Genomic DNA, 19,498 nt, shown 5'->3' on the forward strand with positions numbered 1-19,498 from the left:
TGCATGGGGTTGGTCCATTTGGTATTGACCAATGGGCAACACTTCCTTTAGAAAAATAAATAAATATTGACATTTTCGTAATTCATAATTAGATAATAAAAAAAAAAGCCATAATTACCTTGTTGTGTATAGAGCTTGATATATATAATTCGAAATACATAAATATGGATTTCCAAATCCTTGAAAAACGAAAATTGGAAGGAAACAAAAACTAAAATTCTTTAAAGCATCAAACAAAAACAGAAGGAAGAGTAGCAATGGCTTCTCCACGGCCAAACAATCTCTTCCATTGAATAGAAACTTGCTTGTAGACCCTAATTTTGGCAGCAGAAAAGCTTAACAACACGCTCTTTCTCAGCTTCTTTAACTTCTTCCCAATCCTGACTTTTAACGTACACAATCTGATTCTCAAAAATGATGATTTTCTTCTTGAATCAGCTTGTTGCAGAGCTCTATAGATCAAGAACTGAGCTCTGCGATGGATTATCTCTTCTGGATCTTCTTTATCTAATTTTGAGTACCCATATCCTCTCTTCATTACAAGACTCATCGTCTCTCCCTAGAATTTAGAAAGAGTAGAGAGTTTTTAGAGAGTATAAGTAGACAAGTGAGTAATAACATAGAAATGAAATTAAACAAGTATTTATAAGGACTTGAAGGAGTAGTCGATGAAGATGATGATGTGAGGTGGGGGTTGCAGAGAATGCATATGGTGATGTAGCAGTGCATGTGCACTAATTTGGTAAGAAAAATAATGGAAATATAAAAATCATAGTTGGCCTTTGAAAACTACATCCAATAATTAATTTGTTTTCCCAATATAGATACATTTTCTTTATTTTTAAGTATCCGTCCTAATTAATCTAGATTTGCGCCGGTACATCTACAGAAATGGCGAAATACTCCCTCTCGAATGTTTAAAAATATCAAATAAACAGGGCTCGAGACTTCTGATTAAGGGAAAAATGATTCTTGTTATTGTAACTCACTTCTTAAAATTATTTACATTTTCTATTTAGTGAATTCACCGGTAAATAGAATTTATTGTAATTACGACATTCAACATTTATATCTTATATTCAAAAAAATTAATATTAGTTAGCAAAATGATAGAAATTAATGGATCTATAAGTTCATTAAACATACGCGGCATTTTTTATTTTTGGAGGGATCACACCGGCTTAAGTATGAACAAATATACAAGTTATATTTTTCTTTTATGAGCTCTGAAGTCAAAGCATGCTCTGTATAAAATAGAACACAATTATGCACCGGCATGAAGCATCTTTGAAAACTAATTATTGAACATAAAATAATACTCAAAATGAGAGTCAAAATCAAGACCAGTGAGGATTCTTAAAACGTTGGTATTATCTTCTTACCAAAAGAAGCTGCGTCTCTGTCAATTATTGAAAAGGTTGAAAGCTTGAAGCATCAATCAAATAACATAAATGTTTTAATTCAAGAAAAAGCCTCCATCCATATAAAATGAAATCGACATAGATAATGCCTCGCCCGAGTGATAAAGCTGACAGATCCCAGGTTTGATCTTTATTTCTATATATTTGTAACCTTCACTTTAATGGATTTCTTCCACCTCTGTTGGAACCTATCTTATGGAGAAATCAGCCATTAGTATACATCTGTATTCCCTCCCAATCACTGGATGATACAAAACAAAAATAATACAAATGAAAACGGATGTAATACTTGTTTATGCACCTAACACTAGGTATTTTTCTGCTCCTGTCGTTATGGCCGACTCAAGCATGTTGCTTGACATCATCAATCTACTCACTAATTAGTCAAACAAATTAATTATATATTCTTGTAGAATTGTCTACCTCTCAATCTAAAAGACATGTAGAGCACACAACATTGACCCATTGACAAGATTGGCCGGTGGGAAGGTTTTGAAGAGGAGATTGCTTGCCATCTTTAGTTCATGGTGTAACAGCGATATCTCTAGCCGCACGACATTAAGTACAAGCGTTCAACTTATTTCTCTGTAGAAGATCAGATTAACAAGACCAAAAATCCGTGAGACTTGCAATGACATCAGAAGTTAACAACATGTGAACACAAATTATGTTACAGATCAGTATTATTACCATGCCACACGTTACATACTACATCTCATACTATTACAACGTTAGATATGAGTTCGTGTTTTTATTTTCTGTTTTTTCCTTTTTGGCAGAACAAAGGGTCACAGATGATTCTTGCCCTACTCTGAAACCACCAAGTATACAGCTTTCTTGAGTGATGCATTTACAGATCAAACTTCATGAAACGTCTCCAATAATCAAATCACTGACGAAAAAAAACATGATTTTCATTTGCAGCTTAACCAACTGATCCTTCAAGCTTCAGGCTCATAAGCTGGTTCACCTCAGCTCCAAATTCATCAGGAAGTTCATTGAAGACATCCTGACAGAACCCAGAAATCATGGCAGCCATGGCCTTTTCATAGTCAATTCCCCTCTGCTGGAAGTAAAATAGCTGATCTTCACCAATTTTAGAGGTGCTGGCTTCATGTTCAACACGCGCTGTGGGGTTCTTTACCTGTTAAATGATGAGATTAAACAATTAGGCAATGATGTAGCATAATTGTAATTTTCTAGTTCCAACTTATGAGAACCAATACGGCAAATTCACCAGAGAATACCAAACATACAATCACAATGATGATTTACAATGTAAATTTTAAAGTATTGACAACTAAGATATAAGGCACAAAGATGGAGGCTTCTAGTTCTCTTGGTCATTAAGAACTCTAAGTATGGCAACAAGACATTCCAAGGTACTTTCTGCAGCAACTTATTGCCTTGCAGTGTTCCTTTTAGAATTGCAATTTCTATTTTCAGGTCTTTGCTGACTATGAACTGAAGTTTCTCAAAAATAACAGGTGCTCCACCCACATATACCTTTTATTATATGCAAGAAGCAACTGTATTGTTCTGGAAAAAAACTCCTGTACATCTCTCTCTAATGACAAGGAAAGTTTTGAAACCAACTAAACCACCACAAAGATATGAGCAGAAGCCACATGCATAATATTAGGGAAGTACCATTTAGTCTATCCTGACCCAGCCCATGGGTTGGCTTGGGGCAGCTCAAGGCCCAAATGGCCTGACAGCAAGGATAAAATGCATTGGACCAGAACCACTATCACACAAAAGCTAAACAGGAGAAGAGAAACAAGCCATAATAATCTAGGCTGTCTAACTGACATATCCCACAATTGATAATGAAAAAAATAGTTAGATAATATTTATCAAGTAACCATGCCACTTTCCTCATCAAAAGGTAGGAGAGTAACCCCTCTACTAATTTTAAGGGGTGGGTCAATTAGCCGATTGATATGACCTTGGAGGAACCAATATTAACTAATAGGGTTGGAGAGCTGAATAGCTAGCATAAAACCCATATCAAAATCCAGCTCTTTCAATGTGGGTTGCAAGTCCCATACCTTATAAGTAGGATCACAATACCAAGTTCCTTTGAAATGGTTCTCTCAAGAACCCCAGTACATCCTTGATGTTACTTGAATCGGTTTTGCTTACATTCAATCCCAAACCGCAGGATTTCCCACTATAGAGTTTAATCAGCGATTGCAACAAGTAATCAAACTTAAGTAATGTATTACTTAACATAGATAAAGCAGCTATCTAGAGACCTATATTTCTAAATTTCCTGTGAAGTGTATATCAATATCTTGAATGTCGTGGACATTTACCCAACTGTCTCAAATTGGATGTAAGCTTTTAGTTTTCTGTACACATCCAAATTATGCAACTTTGAATGCAAAAGTAGTAACCATGCTTGAGAACTGTCTAAAAATATCCTCAAATAGATAGAAAGAATGCAACATCAGCATGTATCATAAAGGATACCAAGAGAAATGATATATGGTAAAATTTGCATATAACAGATCAAAATAGCAATCATGTTATGGCAGGTTTTTTCAGACTATGGTTAACATCATTCAAAATAATTATGTAAAATAAGATCCATAGAGATTATAACCTATTGTTTATCAAATGAAAATTGGATAGAAAGAGAGCTAATATATTCACAGAGACGATAAAATTTTAGGTTTACAGAAGCATGTTAACAGATTAAACAAAATTACCTGAATGTAAGGATATGTATTGGCAGCTGCAGTGTCACCGATAAGCATTGAATCACACTGTGAGGAGTTTCTAGCATTGTCTGCCTTTGATTGAATCTGAACAAGGCCCCTATAACAGTTTCTGGAATTCCCAGCTGAAATACCCTTTGAAATAATTCGACTTCTTGTATTCTTTCCCTTGTGTATCATTTTTGTCCCTGTATCTGCCTGCTGATAATTGTTTGTCAAAGCAACAGAATAGAACTCTCCCACAGTATCATTTCCCTCTAAAATAACACTTGGGTACTTCCAAGTTATTGCAGAACCTGTCTCCACTTGAGTCCAAGATATCTTAGACCTATCCCCAGCACAAAGTCCTCGCTTTGTAACAAAATTATAAACCCCACCTTTTCCTTCCTCGTCACCAGCATACCAGTTCTGCACAGTAGAGTACTTAATTTCTGCACCCTCGGCACAATACAACTCAACTACAGCTGCATGAAGTTGATTTGTGTCATAAGATGGTGCAGTGCACCCTTCCAAGTATTCCACAAAACTCCTATCATCAGCAACAATCAATGTCCTCTCAAACTGCCCTGTTTCCATTGCATTAATCCTAAAATACGTGGAAATCTGCATTGGACACTTGGTATCCTTCGGTATATAACAAAATGATCCATCACTAAACACAGCAGAATTCAAAGCGGCATAATAATTATCCTCGCTAGGCACAACTCTCCCCAAATACTTCTTAACCAAATCGGGATACTTCTTTATTGCCTCAGATATAGAACAAAAAATCACACCAGCCTTCTCAAGAGTCTTCCTATGTGTGGTAGCTATTGAAACACTATCAAGAACTGCATCGACAGCAACATTAGCCAATCTATTCCTTTCATTCAAAGGCACACCGAGTCTATCAAAGTACTTAAGGAGTTCAGGATCAGCCTCATCAAGACTATTCAAAGTTGGCTTCTTTTTAGGAGCCGAATAATAACAAATATCTTGAAAATCAATTGTTGGATACATATTATCCGACCACTTAGGTTCTCTCATTTTCAAGAATTTCTCAAAAGCATTTAATCTAAACTCAAGCATCCAAACAGGTTCTTCTTTAAGCGAAGAAATTAACCTAATTGTTTCTTTAGAAAGACCTTTAGGGATTGAAAACGAGTCAATATCCATAGTGAAGCCAAATTTCTTGTCGTAATCACGATTACGAAGAATTTCCTTAATCTTTTCGTCAGAGCTAGAAGTTGAAGTGGTAGCGCTATTACCTGAATCCGAATTAAGAGTCTTGGATTCGAAACCGACATCAGCTCGGATCCTGACAAGATTTGCCGGTCTGGGGATTCTTGCAATCGCGGGCTTTAGAGGAAAGGAAAAGGATTTGGTCAGCTTAGCTGAATCCAAGTTGGGTTGTGGAGAAAAGCTTGAAATACCGTTGGCAAGCAGAGAAGCCATGGCTGTGGCTTAGATGGAGCAAGGAAATTTTCTGGTTTTGAAAATGGTAATTAGGGGATTATTTTGTTGGCCATAAGTTTGACGATAGACTCGTGTATCCCACACGTTCCCTAATATGTCGGTTTTAGCTATTATTTTATTTAGTCGCCAAATTTGAACGGTGGCGATCAACTTCAAACAGGTACTTGCACGCGCGACGGAAAATTTTCCTTTCCATGTCATCGAAGGAAAATTTCCCTATCATCTATGACAGGAAAACGTTTCCCTGGTTTTATTTTTGAATAAATAAAAGATTTAAGTCTTGTTAAGCCCAAACTATTTAAGCCCATTAAGGACCCAAACCGAAATGTAACACTGCGCCAACTTCCCACTTCCCAGTTTGTTTTGTTTCTGTTATTTTCCCATGAACCAAACAACAAACGCCAAAGAAAGTAAGAAACAGAATCAAACAAAAAAATTTTAGTAAAGAAGTAACGCGCCACAGATATTGGCATTTCTTGGATTGGTTCGTCCAACATCCTTTTGGCTATTAAGTGATTCAAATCCTTCAAAGCATCGGCAACGTAAGTTCTGTAAGTCAATCCACTAGATGTAGTTTTATTTCCTGACAACAAAAAGTAAAATTTAATGCAGCTGATCAGTTGCCTATATATGTTTTTTTTTTCTTTTCACGGATCATATTGGTGCGAATGAAAACAAAGGTTAAAATTTCCCTTGTTTTCTGCGTCAGCTCATTGTTTAGGCGATACATTTTTTACAGATGCACTGAAATTGTTAGCGAAACAAAATGTGATGTTAATAAATGAAATCCATGAAATGGGTATTCATCTTCTTGATGTATGCCTGATATTCCACCCCTCTATTTTGTGTTTGTCTATTATTCAAGGCTGTTTCTCGTTCGATGGTTTATAATTTAAATGTTGAATTGGAACTTTAAATCCTGCTTCTTGTGATAGGTTTTTGCTTGTTTTCTGGTTGTCCGGAAAGCATTTCGTGGGTATTTGTTCATTCGTTTTGCAATGATAAATTTTTGTTACTGCTTTCATGTTGGTGTTGTGTCAGATGGTGGCAAAAACATTCTCAGATAATGTGTCATGTTCAAGGGGAGAGAATTATGCCATAATGAGCATAAAAAAGATCAATAATTAGGAAGTGTGAAGATCACTATACATCAAGTAATCTGTGCAGAGTGTAATGAGCTATACTAGTGTTAATGCATAGAATCATCTTTGAATGATTACTGGCCAATTATATGGATGTATCATCAAATGTAACCTGGGTTCCCCCAGAATCATTACTTTCAACTCTCGTTAAACTCTGTCTGTTTTCCTCTTCCTTTAAAATAATAACGGGATCCACCGTAAGGTCTAGTCAGGAAGCGTGTTAGAAGCAGTTAAGCGTAATTTTGTGAGCAAAATTTGATTGCAATAGATTTTGCAAGATTTGCAGCTTCAAGCTATTTACATGAAGACCTGTGGTCCCATTTGCTCACAAACTACTGAAGCAGATTTTTGTTGTTGGCGAAACAGTCCTATCTCATTTGTCTCCCTCTCATTAAAAAGATTGTTTTGTTATGTGAAAATACATCTCCTTGTTTCTTACCAACCTGAACATTCTTTTTGTTCTTTAATTGTTTTTGTCGATCTTTGTTTGCCTAGACCTTTCATTTATATAGATCTGTGTTAATTTGAGCTAATTTTCTTGAATTTTACTATGGGATAAAATCAGCGCAATTGACACTTTTCTGTGAATGAGCGAGCTGGCTTTACTGACTTGGGGTTTGTATGATGATTGGTTCTGGTTGATACTGAACTTGGTTGTTGTACCTAGGATTGACTTTCTGCTGGATGTACTTGCACCTTGTTTTGATATCCTATCAGAAGGAAACAATGAGTGTTGTACCAAATTCTAGATTTAACATCTCATATTAAGCTGTGTGACCATTACATGGAGGACATATTTCTCTGTCCTGGTTATAGATGATTAACTTGTGCCTGCAGATATTATCATTTAGCCATCTTCCAGTCATCAAACTGCTTAATTATTTGAAGCCTATTAATTATGTTTCGCGCCATATATGTTTCCCATTTTTGTTTTTATTCTTGCTTAATTTCACCTCCGATTTTGAATTAAAATGTGGTGAGATGAACTTGGGACTATGTACACTGTTGACTGGATAAGTACTCCCTTATTGTGTGTTTTTGGCCTTAGTTGTAGTGGTCATTTCACAGAGTAGTTCATGTGGGAAAGGCAAATACGTTATTGAAAAAATGAGGAAAAAATCTTTGTGGGCACATCAGAGAAAAGAGTTTGGGGACCATGAGTGAAGACTACTAGAGAGAGGCTACTGGAGTAGATATACTCGTTTATGTTTTTTTTTTTTTATTAATTCAGAAATGATTCCTATATTACTTTTCAATTGTATGCTTGACATCAATAAGCTAAGACAAAAGTAACAATTATTTTGTTTGCAGCAGAAAAAATCAGCCATCTTCTGTGCTTTGCAATATGAACCCACAGTTTCAGGGGACCAGCTCTTCTCCATCAGACCCCCCTTTGAAGCGAAAACGGGGCCGTCCCCGTAAAGATGAGAGCCTGGTACAAGTGGAGAATGTGCCTGCAATGCCTGTAGCTGATATGAAGAAAAACAAACAGTGTGTGGATACCCCTGGTACTGTTGCTGATGAAATGGTGGGTCAAGTCGTTTCTGGTGTCATTGAGGGCTCATTTGATGCTGGATATCTCCTTAAAGTTAAAGTAGGTGATACTGACACTCATCTTAGGGGTGTTGTGTTTCTGCCAGGCAGATTTACTCCTATCTCAGCCTCAAATGATATTGCACCGCAAGCAAAAATGTACAGAAGGACAGAGATGCCCATACCATTTCCAAATCCACCAACTCAGGTCCCTGGCCCTGTTCCTTCATCCAATCAAAGTGATAAGCAAACTGTTGAGCTTCAAAACCTTGCACCAGTTCAAATCCAAGGGCTATCATCTGACTTTCAATCCAATGTTCCAGTCGCACGCACAAATCAACCCACTCCTAGTATGCTTTCTTTAATTGATAATCTGCCGATAAGTAGCACAGGATCGTCGTTAGGAGGCATTGTTGCACAACAGCAAATTCTGGAGTCAGGACTTGGAGGACAGTCTAGCTCTGACATGCCACAGATGGAACATAATAAAGTTTCTGAACAAGATGAGTCTCTGAAAGAATTTGAAGCTTCCATAACAAAAGTTCCTGCTGTAAATTTGGAGACAACTGAGCAATCAAAATCATTGCCACAATCTGCACCTTCTGTTGATATTTTTCCTGGCACTGGAACTGTTAATCTTGAGCTTCAAATTCAACAACAGGCTGCTGATAACGAATTCAAGCCAAATCAATTGGTTCATGATGAAGTAAAAAGCACAAGCGTTGAGAACAACCAAGTTCCTGCGATCACTGAACCTGGGATTATGTCCATTGAACCACGAATGATGTCTAGTGAACCAATTGGAATGAAAATTTGGATGGAAAGACAGGTTTCCCCAGACAAAGCTGCACCACCAGAGCTTGCTATGAAAATTATTAATGGAAATGAGACATCCCACTTAAATGGCAGGCCTCTAAATCATGCTGATCATATTACAGAGGCAGACTCAGAGTCTGTACCAGTGGCAATGACTGGTCTTCCAGTGATGCTGTTCAATAGAGAAGTTATTTCTTCTGCATCCAAGCTTGCCACTAAAGGATCTTCTCCTCAAAGGATAGCTGAACCCCAGCTATGTAGTTCTTCTGGTGCCGTAAACATTGGGGAGGAAGACTCTGCTTCTGCACCAGTGACCAGCTTACCGGTAACTCTTTTTGAGAGAGTATCTATTCAATCTGAGCCCAAACTTGCTATTGATGGACCTGTTCTTCCCAGAATCACTGAATCTTTGTTCTGCAGTTCTTCTGGTGCGGCTAATAATGTGGATTGTAACTTGAAGGATCCAATTCCACCTACAGAATCTTAGTTTATGCGTTGATAATTTCACACGCAAACGATTTCTGCAGTTGCATCTGAAACTACGTAAACAGTAAAAAGTTGTGATAGGTAATGAAGGCACATATTGGAGAATAAACAAGTGATGCTAAGCGCATTGACAGATACTCAAGTACAAACTCAGACATACTTTTTACCATTTGCTCTGGTGATTTTGTAATATGAACTGCTGCTCTCTTCACCTTGAGATGGGCACATGATACGCATATTCGAAATGAGACTAATGTAGGCAAATTTTGATGGTTATTTTCTTTGCATCATTTGGAAGCAATTTTACATGTCGTCTCTTTTGTCAAAATGTCGTCTTAAACTTTCTTAGATGCTCTTTCACTTTTGAAGTTCACTTCACCATGGAATGTATCATGCTTGCCAATCGTTCACATGAGTAACAGTACAAATGCTTGAAATGTGCTTGCATTGAAATAATTATGGTGATTTCGAATATGTTTTCAAGAAAACTGGATGTATAGCTTCACGTTGTGCAAGTATTAATTAATGTCTTCACATCTTTATTGTGTATAAAAACATCTATGTGCTCCAAAGAAGAGAGTACCTTATTGAATGAAATACACTACTCAATTCTCCAAAGCAGAATTTAGCTCATAAGCTTTAATTCTGCTGGGAAAAATTTGAATGATCCTGGACGGCTTACTCTGCCATATTTTAAAACGAGAATTATTCAAAAAAAATTATTAAAAAGGATAAATAGATTGCCTGCCCATAGAGTGAATCTTAAACGCTTTCGTATAATTACAGAACTGTTCACACAGTATTTTTTTCGATTATGTATAATGAGCTTAACAATATAAATCCAACATAAAAATAGAGAATCTTTTTATTTGTCATCTTGAGGTAATTATAATTTGATTCCTATCCCATTTATCGTAACATATACTAGTATATAATAATAATAATAATAATAATAAAATTTTAAAAATCAACTTCATAATTGAAAAAATTAATATCACCCCTCGATTCATCTGAAACTGAAACCTTCACTAAATTTCTATCTTCACATTGATTGTCAATTTCTAATCCATCTATAGAACCTCAGAAGAAAACTTTTATACTAAAATTCTTCTGCAAAAGAGGTTAACCAAAATCACTTTCTAATCTCTCAAAATCTATTTGCATGCGAAGTGAACAGCCTTTCTACATCAGCCCACTTTTTATAAGTAATAATTAAGATAATAAATTCTTCTAAAACATAACGGGTTGCTTGATGAAGAAAATAAGGAATCAGTGCCCATCGTCCATTAAATTGGAGACGCTCAAAATAGCCATCCAAAAAGCAAGTTCAATATATCAGTCATCCACAAAGCAAGTTCAATATATAGAAACAAAACAACGTAATTGGCACATTAAGATAGTAATTGTGCAAAATTTAGTAGAACTGAGGTTTCTACAGTGCATATGCTATTAGCAATGAAACAACACAGCCAGAATTTGTTTACCATGAAAGCCACATAAATAGAACCAACGCCAGTCCATCTCACAACTGAAATAAATGATTGCATAATTAGGTCAAAACTTCTCAACTATATCCCACTTGTTGCTGCTGCTGCTGCTGCTGCTGGGGCTGCTGATAATTGCCATACCCAGGATAGCCTCCATAGTACATGTTAGGATCTTGGGGAGCAGGGGCATATCCATAGTTTTCATATCCTTGTGCATATCCATAATATCCAGCATATTGACTAGCATCTGGCTGTGGCTGAAAAAAGAAGCCATCCATGGGATATCAGATTCAAGCATTCATGTTTTCCAAAAGCAAAAGTTGGAATCAAGTAATATCAACATACCTGCTTGTTTGAAGGACTGCGTCCCCATGAAAGCCGAATATTTTGTCCACTCAACTGAGCTCCATTTAACATCCGTAACGCTTCCTCTGCACAGCTCCTGATCCATGCACAAAAGCAAATTAAATACTCTATGCTTCTCCCATAAGAGATGTCGCTGCAGTTGTCCAGTAGATGTCCTTACCTGTCAGCAAACTGAACGAATCCACATCGCTTGCCAGCAGGTATTTTTACATGTAATAATTGGCCATATTGGCCAAAAAGCTCTCTCAAATGGTCATCCGTCACATTCGAATCCAAATTACCAACAAATATCTGCATCAAAATGTGCCAGTCACAAATGTGCAGCAAAGGAATAATTTATATACCAAAAATAAAATAATGTACCCACAGTTGTATTATTTGGGTCGTTCTCGTTATCACCCTGAGTTTGAGAATTCTGATACGAAGCTGCATGTGACAAATGTGTGAAATACACAAAAAAAAAAAAAAAAAAAAAAAAAAAGAATACAAAATAAGGAGAATTTTCCTCTTCAGAGTTTGGAGATTTGGTGGACAAATACTGGCGACAGACTAGCCAAACACTATGGTGTCTCATGGTAATCAATTAGGTCAAGAATCATGTGTTGTACCTCAACAATTTTTCAAAAATATGAGCAAACATAATTTGAAGGAACAGGATTCATAAATTAAATCACAAATATATGATCCGTACACCACAAGTAACACATGCCAAGAGATTTTTATGATATCTAATTTTTCAACATTTTTTTTGCTCAGCCCTCAAAATGCTCAGTTACCGAGTTCTTGTTATTTTATGCTACATTGCACTGTCAAGCGAACGTATTTTAAATTGGATTACATTTGAGGATAAGGTACACAATAATACCTTAAATTATTTTCCAAGCAATATAAGCAAATAACAAGAAACACAGATGATTAAGTCACGATCATAAATATTGCCTCATTAAGCCACTACCATAAATACTGCCTCACCACAAATAATATATGTGTACACCATTACTCTAATATTAAACAAATTTTTTGGCACATTGCAGGTAGCAAAACCAGCAAAAAAAGCTAATCATGAACAATGTCTTGGAATGAACATGCATGGTTCAGCAGTTTATCACATCCGTCCTCCCAGCCACAAGGCAATTGATGTCTGAGAATACCAAACAAAGAGAAACATTATTCCATGTCTATGCTTTTTCCTTTTAAAAATTGAGGGGGGATGGGCGGATTGTTGAACATTGACAAAAACCACCAAGTTTACATGGAGAGAACCTTCAAAAAGATAACATTCACCAAAATGAAAGAGAGGAATATGACAGGAGGACATGGAATCCCAAGTCCCAAGCAATAAATAATTTGGGAATTATGAAAGTTCAGTACAAGGTAACAGTCAAAATTGTGAACATACTGCTGTGCAGCTTCAAACAATATTACATCACCATCACACTCCTGAACAAGAATCTTGAAATTTAGTGAAATCTAGATACATAAATAGCCACACAAATCTAAAATTATTAACTAGAATAATGTATTTGCGAATAATGAGGGAAAATAGATACAAGAATGAATTTCTTAAAAACTGAAAGGAAAACAAGAGTAGAACTAAACCTTCTGACAAAAATGACATGTTACTGAACTGATGAAGAACCAGAGCAGTAACAGAATGCAAATTGACTGAAAGCTCAAACAATTGAAGGGACAGAAAAGATGCTTCGAAGAATGTAGCATATTAGATGCCACATAAAAGCTTAAATAAAGGACAAGACAAAAACTAAAAACTGACCTAGGCGAGGCATGCACTAAAGGGTTACCAATTCAGCTGAAATCAGTCCCAGGCCCCTAGATGATAGAGCCTCTTGACGCCCTGCTTTGAGACAACAGGATTTCTATAAGTTTCATGCAAGTTTTAAGACTTTAATAGAATTTAGTGCCCAAATGCTAAAGGAAAGTACAGGAAGGAAATGACTTGGGAAACTGCTGCCTATCTTCGAAAGCATAACTGAAAAAGAGGACTTAACAAAAATGTTCAGCATACCACACATCATACAGTAATTGGAAAACCAAATTAATGACCTACCATGTTTAAGAATTCATATTGAAGACAAGGTGGACATGGATAAGAGGAGAGGCATTCAAATAAAGTAACAACAAAGACATCCTACAGACATACCTTTAGGATACTGCTGGCCAACCACTGCCTTCTTGTTTGTAGCTAGCCCTATTCGCATAGGCCTACTTGAACAGAGAGTCCCATTCATTTCAGTCATAGCACGTAATTGTTCACTTTCATCTGCAAACCGAACAAACCCATAGCCTTTTGTGCGTCCAGTGAGCCTGTCAATGACAACTTTTGCACCCTTAACAGAAGAGTAGCGGACCTTGAACGTCTCTTGCAGTAGGTAATCTGTAACATCAGTAGCCAAGTCTCCAACAAATATGGTGAAGTCAGGAGTATCATCACGTTTATCACCCCCACTAAAAGATGCCCAGTTCAGCCTGAAGTTCTGCTCACCATTGGGCATGGGAGTACCATTATAGGTCTGCAATACTCTCTCTGCAGACCCATGACTGTTAAACTCGATAAATCCATAACCTTCTACTTGACCAGTTTGCTTATTTCGAATGACTTTCACATTAACCACCTGCAAATACAAGCAGTTTCAGTAAACAAAAATAAAAGAGAAGAAAATCACCACCTTCCTGATTTATGAGCACATAGGATGTGTCTAAACTCTAAAACATAAAAAGAATAGCTTGAGATAAAGGATCATTAAAGCCATAAATTAAGCATAATAGTTTCATATTAATGCGACTTAATGAACCGTTCATATATTTGATCCATATGACGCATCCATAAAAATTCTACATGTATTAAGAATTGTACATAATCAAATAGCCAATACCATCAAATTTTTTAGCAAACATAAATAACGAGGATTTTTTTTATTCAACAAAAAAGAGGTCATCCATCAGGGAATATATATACACACACACACAAAATCAAATCAGAAGAAACTATAAACAGTTGCACGATATTCAAAAGGCAATCCGTTAACAGAAACTGTTGCTAGATACATACATGGAGACCTAAATAGAGATTTTTTTTTCCCTTTTTTTTTACCTCGCCGGTCTGAGCGAAGCAGCTATGAAGATAACTCTCATCCATCCAGTACTGCAAATCGCCGATCCAAAGGGTACGAACATCATCTGCACTAGCAGGATGACCTTGTTGTTGCTGGCTGTGCTGGAGTGGTTGCTGCTGCAGTGGCGCCGCCGAGGGTGCCATCGAAGTCTGATGAGCCCACATGGCTGGTGGCGGAGGTTGAGACTGTGGCAACGGAGGCATCATCATCATGTAAGGCGCAGGAGCTTGCTGGTATTGAGCCTGTGGAGGTGGTGGAGCCATTGACGGTGGTTGAGGTGGGCCCATAGGTGGCTGTGGAGGTGGTATGCCTCCAGCTCCTGGCTGCTGCATCATGGCTTTAGATATTTGGAGGAGAGGAGAGAAGAGAAAAGAAACCCTAGCTCTCGAGAGTGAGAGAATGAAAGAGGGATCCAATAGGCGAAGGCAAGAGATTTAATCTAGCTAAGATTTTTTTTATTGATCACTTGAGCGACACGTAGTATTAACGCGTGGCAGATGTCTATTAGGGAACTTTGAGAATATAATTAACTACGGGCAGATGTAGAGCAGCTCCATTGCACCTTAATTATACAACCGTCGATAAGTAGACGTACTTTATGATTTGTGATTTAGATCAAGTCAACGACAGTCTTCCATATTTCCTTTGCGGCTCGGTTTGACCTTTTTCTCTCGTTCAATTTTCAATTCAATGACAGTCTCCGGATTTGAGTAGCTCTTTTGAACTGAGTCACTCTTATGTCCGCCTTTCAGCATCGAATTCTGGTACGGCGCACTGATCATTTGCTTTCTGATTCCATTTAATGCTTCTGATCTAAATTCCTCTTTCAAGTTTTCTTTAGTGTTCTTCTAGTGAGTGTTGTCATACACTTCGAATACTGAATACTGAATACTGTCATTTTCAAGCATTGCTTCTGATTAGATTCTCTAGTTTTACTTTGCTTGTCTTTAGAACCTTGGGGATCAATTTCTGAGTTTTTTGGGTTTTTGTATTTATATTAGCAATAAAGGCTCGTGCTTTGTTTTAGGATTTTCTGGTTCTATTGAGGTTTCGGAGTTTGGTAATAGAATTTAGTTAGATCTGATACCAGCGGTCTCAATGGATATGCATTTGAAGAGCCTGTTTGGTAGATTCCAGGAGCAATTTGGTTCTGGTCCTGGGCTTGGTCCTGGATCAGGGACCTGCCTGATGAAGGTGGAGGGCATTTCTCCTAATTTGATTAAGTCAATGTATAAAGCGTGTGCTGCTCTTTATAGAACTGATCCATGGAGAAGATTGCGTCCAGCACATCTTTTTGGAATTCGAGTAGGGAAGGACTCTGATTGGTCTAGCAAGAAACAACCTTTCCCATGTGTTCAGTTCATAGGAGGTGATGGTGGGGATGTGTGCTTTCACATGTTTCGATCTGAAAATGATGCTAAGAAAATGACGGCGTCAAGAGAGACAATTTGTGTTCCTAATGTTGAGCTTTTGAGGGTTACATATGAACCTGAAACGTTGATGTTTCCTTCTAATAGGAAAATGATAAAGTCTCTGTCTTTGGAAGTGTCAGGTGCTGATAGATTTCCTGTAATTGATGTTGCACGTTGTATGTCTAATGGTACACTTCGGTTTAGGCATCCAACTATTGAAGAGCTTAGGTTTGTATATGCATTTATGAGAGCCATGTCTCTGGTGCATCCATTACTTCAGGAAGATAAAGAAGGTGGTCCAAAGTGGTCAAAGTTGATGTATTTTGAACCATTTATTGAAACTGTTGATGTACAGTGGCCTCAAGAAATGGCCAAGGGGTATGATCTTATTGCAGTGACTATCTCGCACCCACCTGGTCAGGCATATGAGGAAAAGGCAAGCTCAACAGCTAGCTCAACAGCTAGCTCAACGCCTACCAAGTATTCAGAGCGATCCAGGGACGAGATTTTTGTTGATGTGAGAGTAAATGCAAATTCCAGCTTGAGGCAGTGTACAGTGTGTGAAAAAGAAGTTCATGGAGAACAGTCTCTCTCTTGTGGGCAGTGTCGAGCAGTGGTCTACTGCGGTTCTGTATGCCAGAAGCAGCATTGGAAAGAAATGCATAAGAGCATGTGTGGCCTTTACAAGGCTATGATGGAAAGGGAAGAAGAGCTGGCAATGAAAATCTTTATGTTTCCCTGTTATGCTGATCAGCCTTGTAAATGGCTCGAGTCGTTGGGTATCCATCAGAAGGGAATGTGGAGGCGAAAGTGTAGTTGCTACTCTCACTGCCCTTTTGGACTTCTCCCCTTCAAAGGTGGACTGTGGGATTTATGGGGCGGGCTGGATGATGAAGAGTATCCCCGTGATTTGCCTTTTCATAACCATTTAAGAGATGGGATATCAAGCCCGATCCTTCTTTCTGGCTGGCCAGAGTACTATAATCTTCGGTCATTACCATTGTCAAGTCCTGTTGCTGACATTCTTTCTCACCCATTGACTGTTTATTACATATTAACTGCCCTTAATATCAGTTCGAAGAACCTGCTACTCAAAGGCAAAGAGGTGATTCTTCATTACCTCGGGCCTGAAGGGGAGTTGGATTGGATGCAAGCATTTGCAGAGATTAGCCATTTGCTTAATGGATCGGGTAATATACATATTGTGATGGTGGGACCTGAAGTGCCAACAAATTTGTCAGGCACAACTTCTGGAATAAGTAGCAGGGTGAGAGTGAATCTTGTGAGGGGCATTTATCAAGAGGAAGCCACCTATCTGCCTTCTCCTCATGTTATTGTTGTTTTGAACTGTGGATTGGATAGCTATACAAGTTGGAGTGGGGCACTTGAATTGATAAAATCTGCAAATGTTCCTGCCTTTTTTACAGAAAAATCAGAAATTTCATGTTCAAATGCAAAGCAGGCCCTTCGTGGAGCTGGGTTGCACATAACCCATCCCGTGACACCAAATCCTTTCCGGTCCCCTGTGAAGACTCTCGGCACTTCAAGCAATCTTCCTGCTTATAGCAATGGGTTTGTGCTTGGAGTCAATACATGAATTAAAACTGTGCTACATGAGTTGGGTGGGGCACTCGAATTGATCAAATCTGGAAGCGTCCAGCCTTCCATATAACAGTCACAAATTTCATAAGCCAGTGCAAAGCAAGTACTCCATGGAGCTATTTTGCACATGTTTGTTTGCGGCCCTCCTGCGAAGACTTGAAGAACTTCTAGCACTCCTCTTCCATGCAGCATCATGTTTGTTGTCGGGGTATGTATGAGTTGGTACCATGGACATGGAGGACTGAACCTGGATTGTTCCTGCTGCTTTCAAACCTGTGACTTGGTGATGTTGCCCTGTGCTAAGATGATGGAAACAATTTAGTTTGAGGTAGTATATTATAAGCGTCATGATTTCTTTTGGGGATTAAGGACAGCTTCTGTGAAGCATGAACTTTAAATGTTTCCTTTGATCTTAATCAACAATCGTTTCCTTGCTGTCTATCTTGTTATCTTTTTATAGCAATTAATTAATCATGCTGAATATGGCTATCTTTTGCTCATCCAAATATGCATTATGATGATATTTCTTTTTTCTTTTGTTATAATAGGATGTGACGATATTGAAAATATCAATATTTGAAAATTTATATACACGTAAACTAGAAATCACTGGGACAAAAGGTGAACAGTGACCAAGGTGACCAAGCTCAGTTGATGAATACTGGGGTGAAAACTTATTATTTTTCATTGATAGAATAAAAAGTGAAAGAAATGAAATGCTACTGTTTTTGTGAAGGATAAAGTTGTCATTGCAGAACAAAATAGTAATCCAATAAATTGGGACCTCACATTTTTGGCATTCATTATTTCGTTTCCTTGGATTGAAGGAAACCTCCTGCAAGGTTTGAATGCCCAATCACCTTGCAGCCTCAAAACCCCACCAACTTGCAATTTGGCTACTTACTCTCAAATAATTAAAGGGTCAAATACCTTTATCTCTCTCTCTCTCTCTCTCTCAGTATAAACAGAAGTAGGGCTGCATTCTGATATATCTCTCGCTCGTTTCCCTGTCCACAAAAACTTAACAGAAGGGAGAAAATGGAGCTCCCTACCCATCAACCTTTCCCATGGCACTATCTCCTTGCCTCTCCTGCCTACTTCTCCTATCCCGCCACCTCAGAAAACTATGTTCACTGGGCCCAAACACCTGATTCTCATGTTTACTCAGCTGATATGCCTGGTACTTCAATTTTTCTTAACATTTTTCCATTTTTTTGCATTTTCATGTTGCTACTTTTTCATTGGAATGAAAAGTTCAGTTCTTTATTGATTTTTATTGCAGGAGTGAGGAAGGAGGAAATAAAGGTGGAGGTTGAGGATTCAATCTACCTTATTATTAGAACTGAAGCCATTGATGAATCAACTAAACCTGCCAAGAGCTTCGTGAGGAAATTTCGACTTCCGGGTTTGGTTGATATTAATGGAATATCAGCAGGATATGAAGAGGGTGTATTGACAGTCACCGTACCGAGATCTTACAGAAGAAGGGGACTCCTTATTGACCCAACGACCATTTCAGATAGGCTAGAAGTTACTGCTAGAGCTGCATGAATTATTAATCTTCACATGATTTGATTAGCGTCTTAATTAGCACCTAATATTATTGGATTTTGAATTTTTAGCATAAGTATGCTATATTTGATCATTGTTATTGATAGAGTTTAAATTTGATCAAGATATATTAGAAAGAAATTGCAGATGCTACTTGTTGTGCTTCTTTTATCATTATTTAATCTAAAATTTAGATGACAGAAAGCTTGCGGGCTTCTATAACTTTTTTATCGACTGTTCAAACAGGGCTTTGAAACTAGTAGTTGCCGTAGATATTATATTCTTCATCTGAATTTCGTCTTCCAAAAAGATAACGTCAAGTGCACCGCAGCCGCAGCCTTTCGGGGTAACCGCTCTTTAACCAGGGTTA

At 37.7% G+C, this 19,498-nt stretch overlaps 6 protein-coding genes and 1 long non-coding RNA gene across 10 annotated transcripts; 3 read left to right on the plus strand and 4 right to left on the minus strand.

Moving 5' to 3' along the window:
* Positions 1–105: 105 nt before the first annotated feature.
* LOC149492282 (uncharacterized) lies at positions 106–722 on the minus strand. Its single transcript, XM_089716561.1, has one exon. It carries the CDS (start codon positions 548–550, stop codon positions 230–232), a length of 321 nt encoding a protein of 106 aa, XP_089572687.1. The 5' UTR covers positions 551–722; the 3' UTR covers positions 106–229.
* A 1,354-nt stretch (positions 723–2,076) lies between these two features.
* ABCI8 (ATP binding cassette protein 1) lies at positions 2,077–5,685 on the minus strand. Its single transcript, XM_012235973.4, has 2 exons — positions 4,136–5,685; positions 2,077–2,565 (listed from the first exon to the last, which is right to left on the minus strand). The coding sequence occupies exons 1-2, from the start codon at positions 5,576–5,578 to the stop codon at positions 2,347–2,349; spliced, it is 1,662 nt and encodes a 553-aa protein (XP_012091363.1). The 5' UTR covers positions 5,579–5,685; the 3' UTR covers positions 2,077–2,346.
* Positions 5,686–5,941: 256 nt separating this feature from the next.
* LOC105649351 (DNA binding protein) lies at positions 5,942–9,924 on the plus strand. 4 transcript variants are annotated; one of them, XM_020685576.3, is made up of 2 exons: positions 5,942–6,150; positions 8,056–9,924. In XM_020685576.3, the coding sequence occupies exon 2, from the start codon at positions 8,087–8,089 to the stop codon at positions 9,575–9,577; it is 1,491 nt and encodes a 496-aa protein (XP_020541235.1). In that variant the 5' UTR covers positions 5,942–6,150; positions 8,056–8,086; the 3' UTR covers positions 9,578–9,924. The 4 variants fall into 4 exon arrangements, with proteins under 4 accessions (XP_020541235.1, XP_020541236.1, XP_012091364.1 ...); XM_020685577.3 differs by having other exon boundaries at positions 5,942–6,141; XM_012235974.4 differs by having other exon boundaries at positions 5,943–6,150; positions 8,053–9,924.
* Positions 9,925–10,909: 985 nt separating this feature from the next.
* LOC105649352 (polyadenylate-binding protein RBP45B) lies at positions 10,910–14,987 on the minus strand. Its single transcript, XM_012235977.4, has 6 exons — positions 14,542–14,987; positions 13,591–14,062; positions 11,797–11,855; positions 11,590–11,720; positions 11,409–11,505; positions 10,910–11,320 (listed from the first exon to the last, which is right to left on the minus strand). Exons 1-6 carry the CDS (start codon positions 14,896–14,898, stop codon positions 11,141–11,143), a joined length of 1,296 nt encoding a protein of 431 aa, XP_012091367.1. The 5' UTR covers positions 14,899–14,987; the 3' UTR covers positions 10,910–11,140.
* On the minus strand, positions 12,269–13,584 carry LOC149492283 (uncharacterized). Its single transcript, XR_016318895.1, has 3 exons — positions 13,373–13,584; positions 13,204–13,284; positions 12,269–12,570 (listed from the first exon to the last, which is right to left on the minus strand). It is a non-coding gene; the product is annotated as an uncharacterized LOC149492283 (long non-coding RNA).
* A 195-nt stretch (positions 14,988–15,182) lies between the features above and the next one.
* LOC105649354 (zinc finger MYND domain protein) lies at positions 15,183–17,905 on the plus strand. Its single transcript, XM_012235980.4, has one exon. It carries the CDS (start codon positions 15,662–15,664, stop codon positions 17,570–17,572), a length of 1,911 nt encoding a protein of 636 aa, XP_012091370.1. The 5' UTR covers positions 15,183–15,661; the 3' UTR covers positions 17,573–17,905.
* A 487-nt stretch (positions 17,906–18,392) lies between these two features.
* Positions 18,393–19,281, plus strand: LOC105649355 (HSP20-like chaperones superfamily protein). The gene is made up of 2 exons (XM_012235981.4): positions 18,393–18,757; positions 18,860–19,281. The coding sequence occupies exons 1-2, from the start codon at positions 18,616–18,618 to the stop codon at positions 19,126–19,128; spliced, it is 411 nt and encodes a 136-aa protein (XP_012091371.1). The 5' UTR covers positions 18,393–18,615; the 3' UTR covers positions 19,129–19,281.
* The last annotated feature ends 217 nt before the right edge of the window (positions 19,282–19,498 follow it).

The sequence above is a fragment of the Jatropha curcas genome, chromosome 11 (assembly GCF_041381405.1).
Source record: "Jatropha curcas cultivar XTBG-Jc1 chromosome 11, XTBG_Jcur_1.0, whole genome shotgun sequence".
NCBI classification, from domain to species: domain Eukaryota; kingdom Viridiplantae; phylum Streptophyta; class Magnoliopsida; order Malpighiales; family Euphorbiaceae; genus Jatropha; species Jatropha curcas.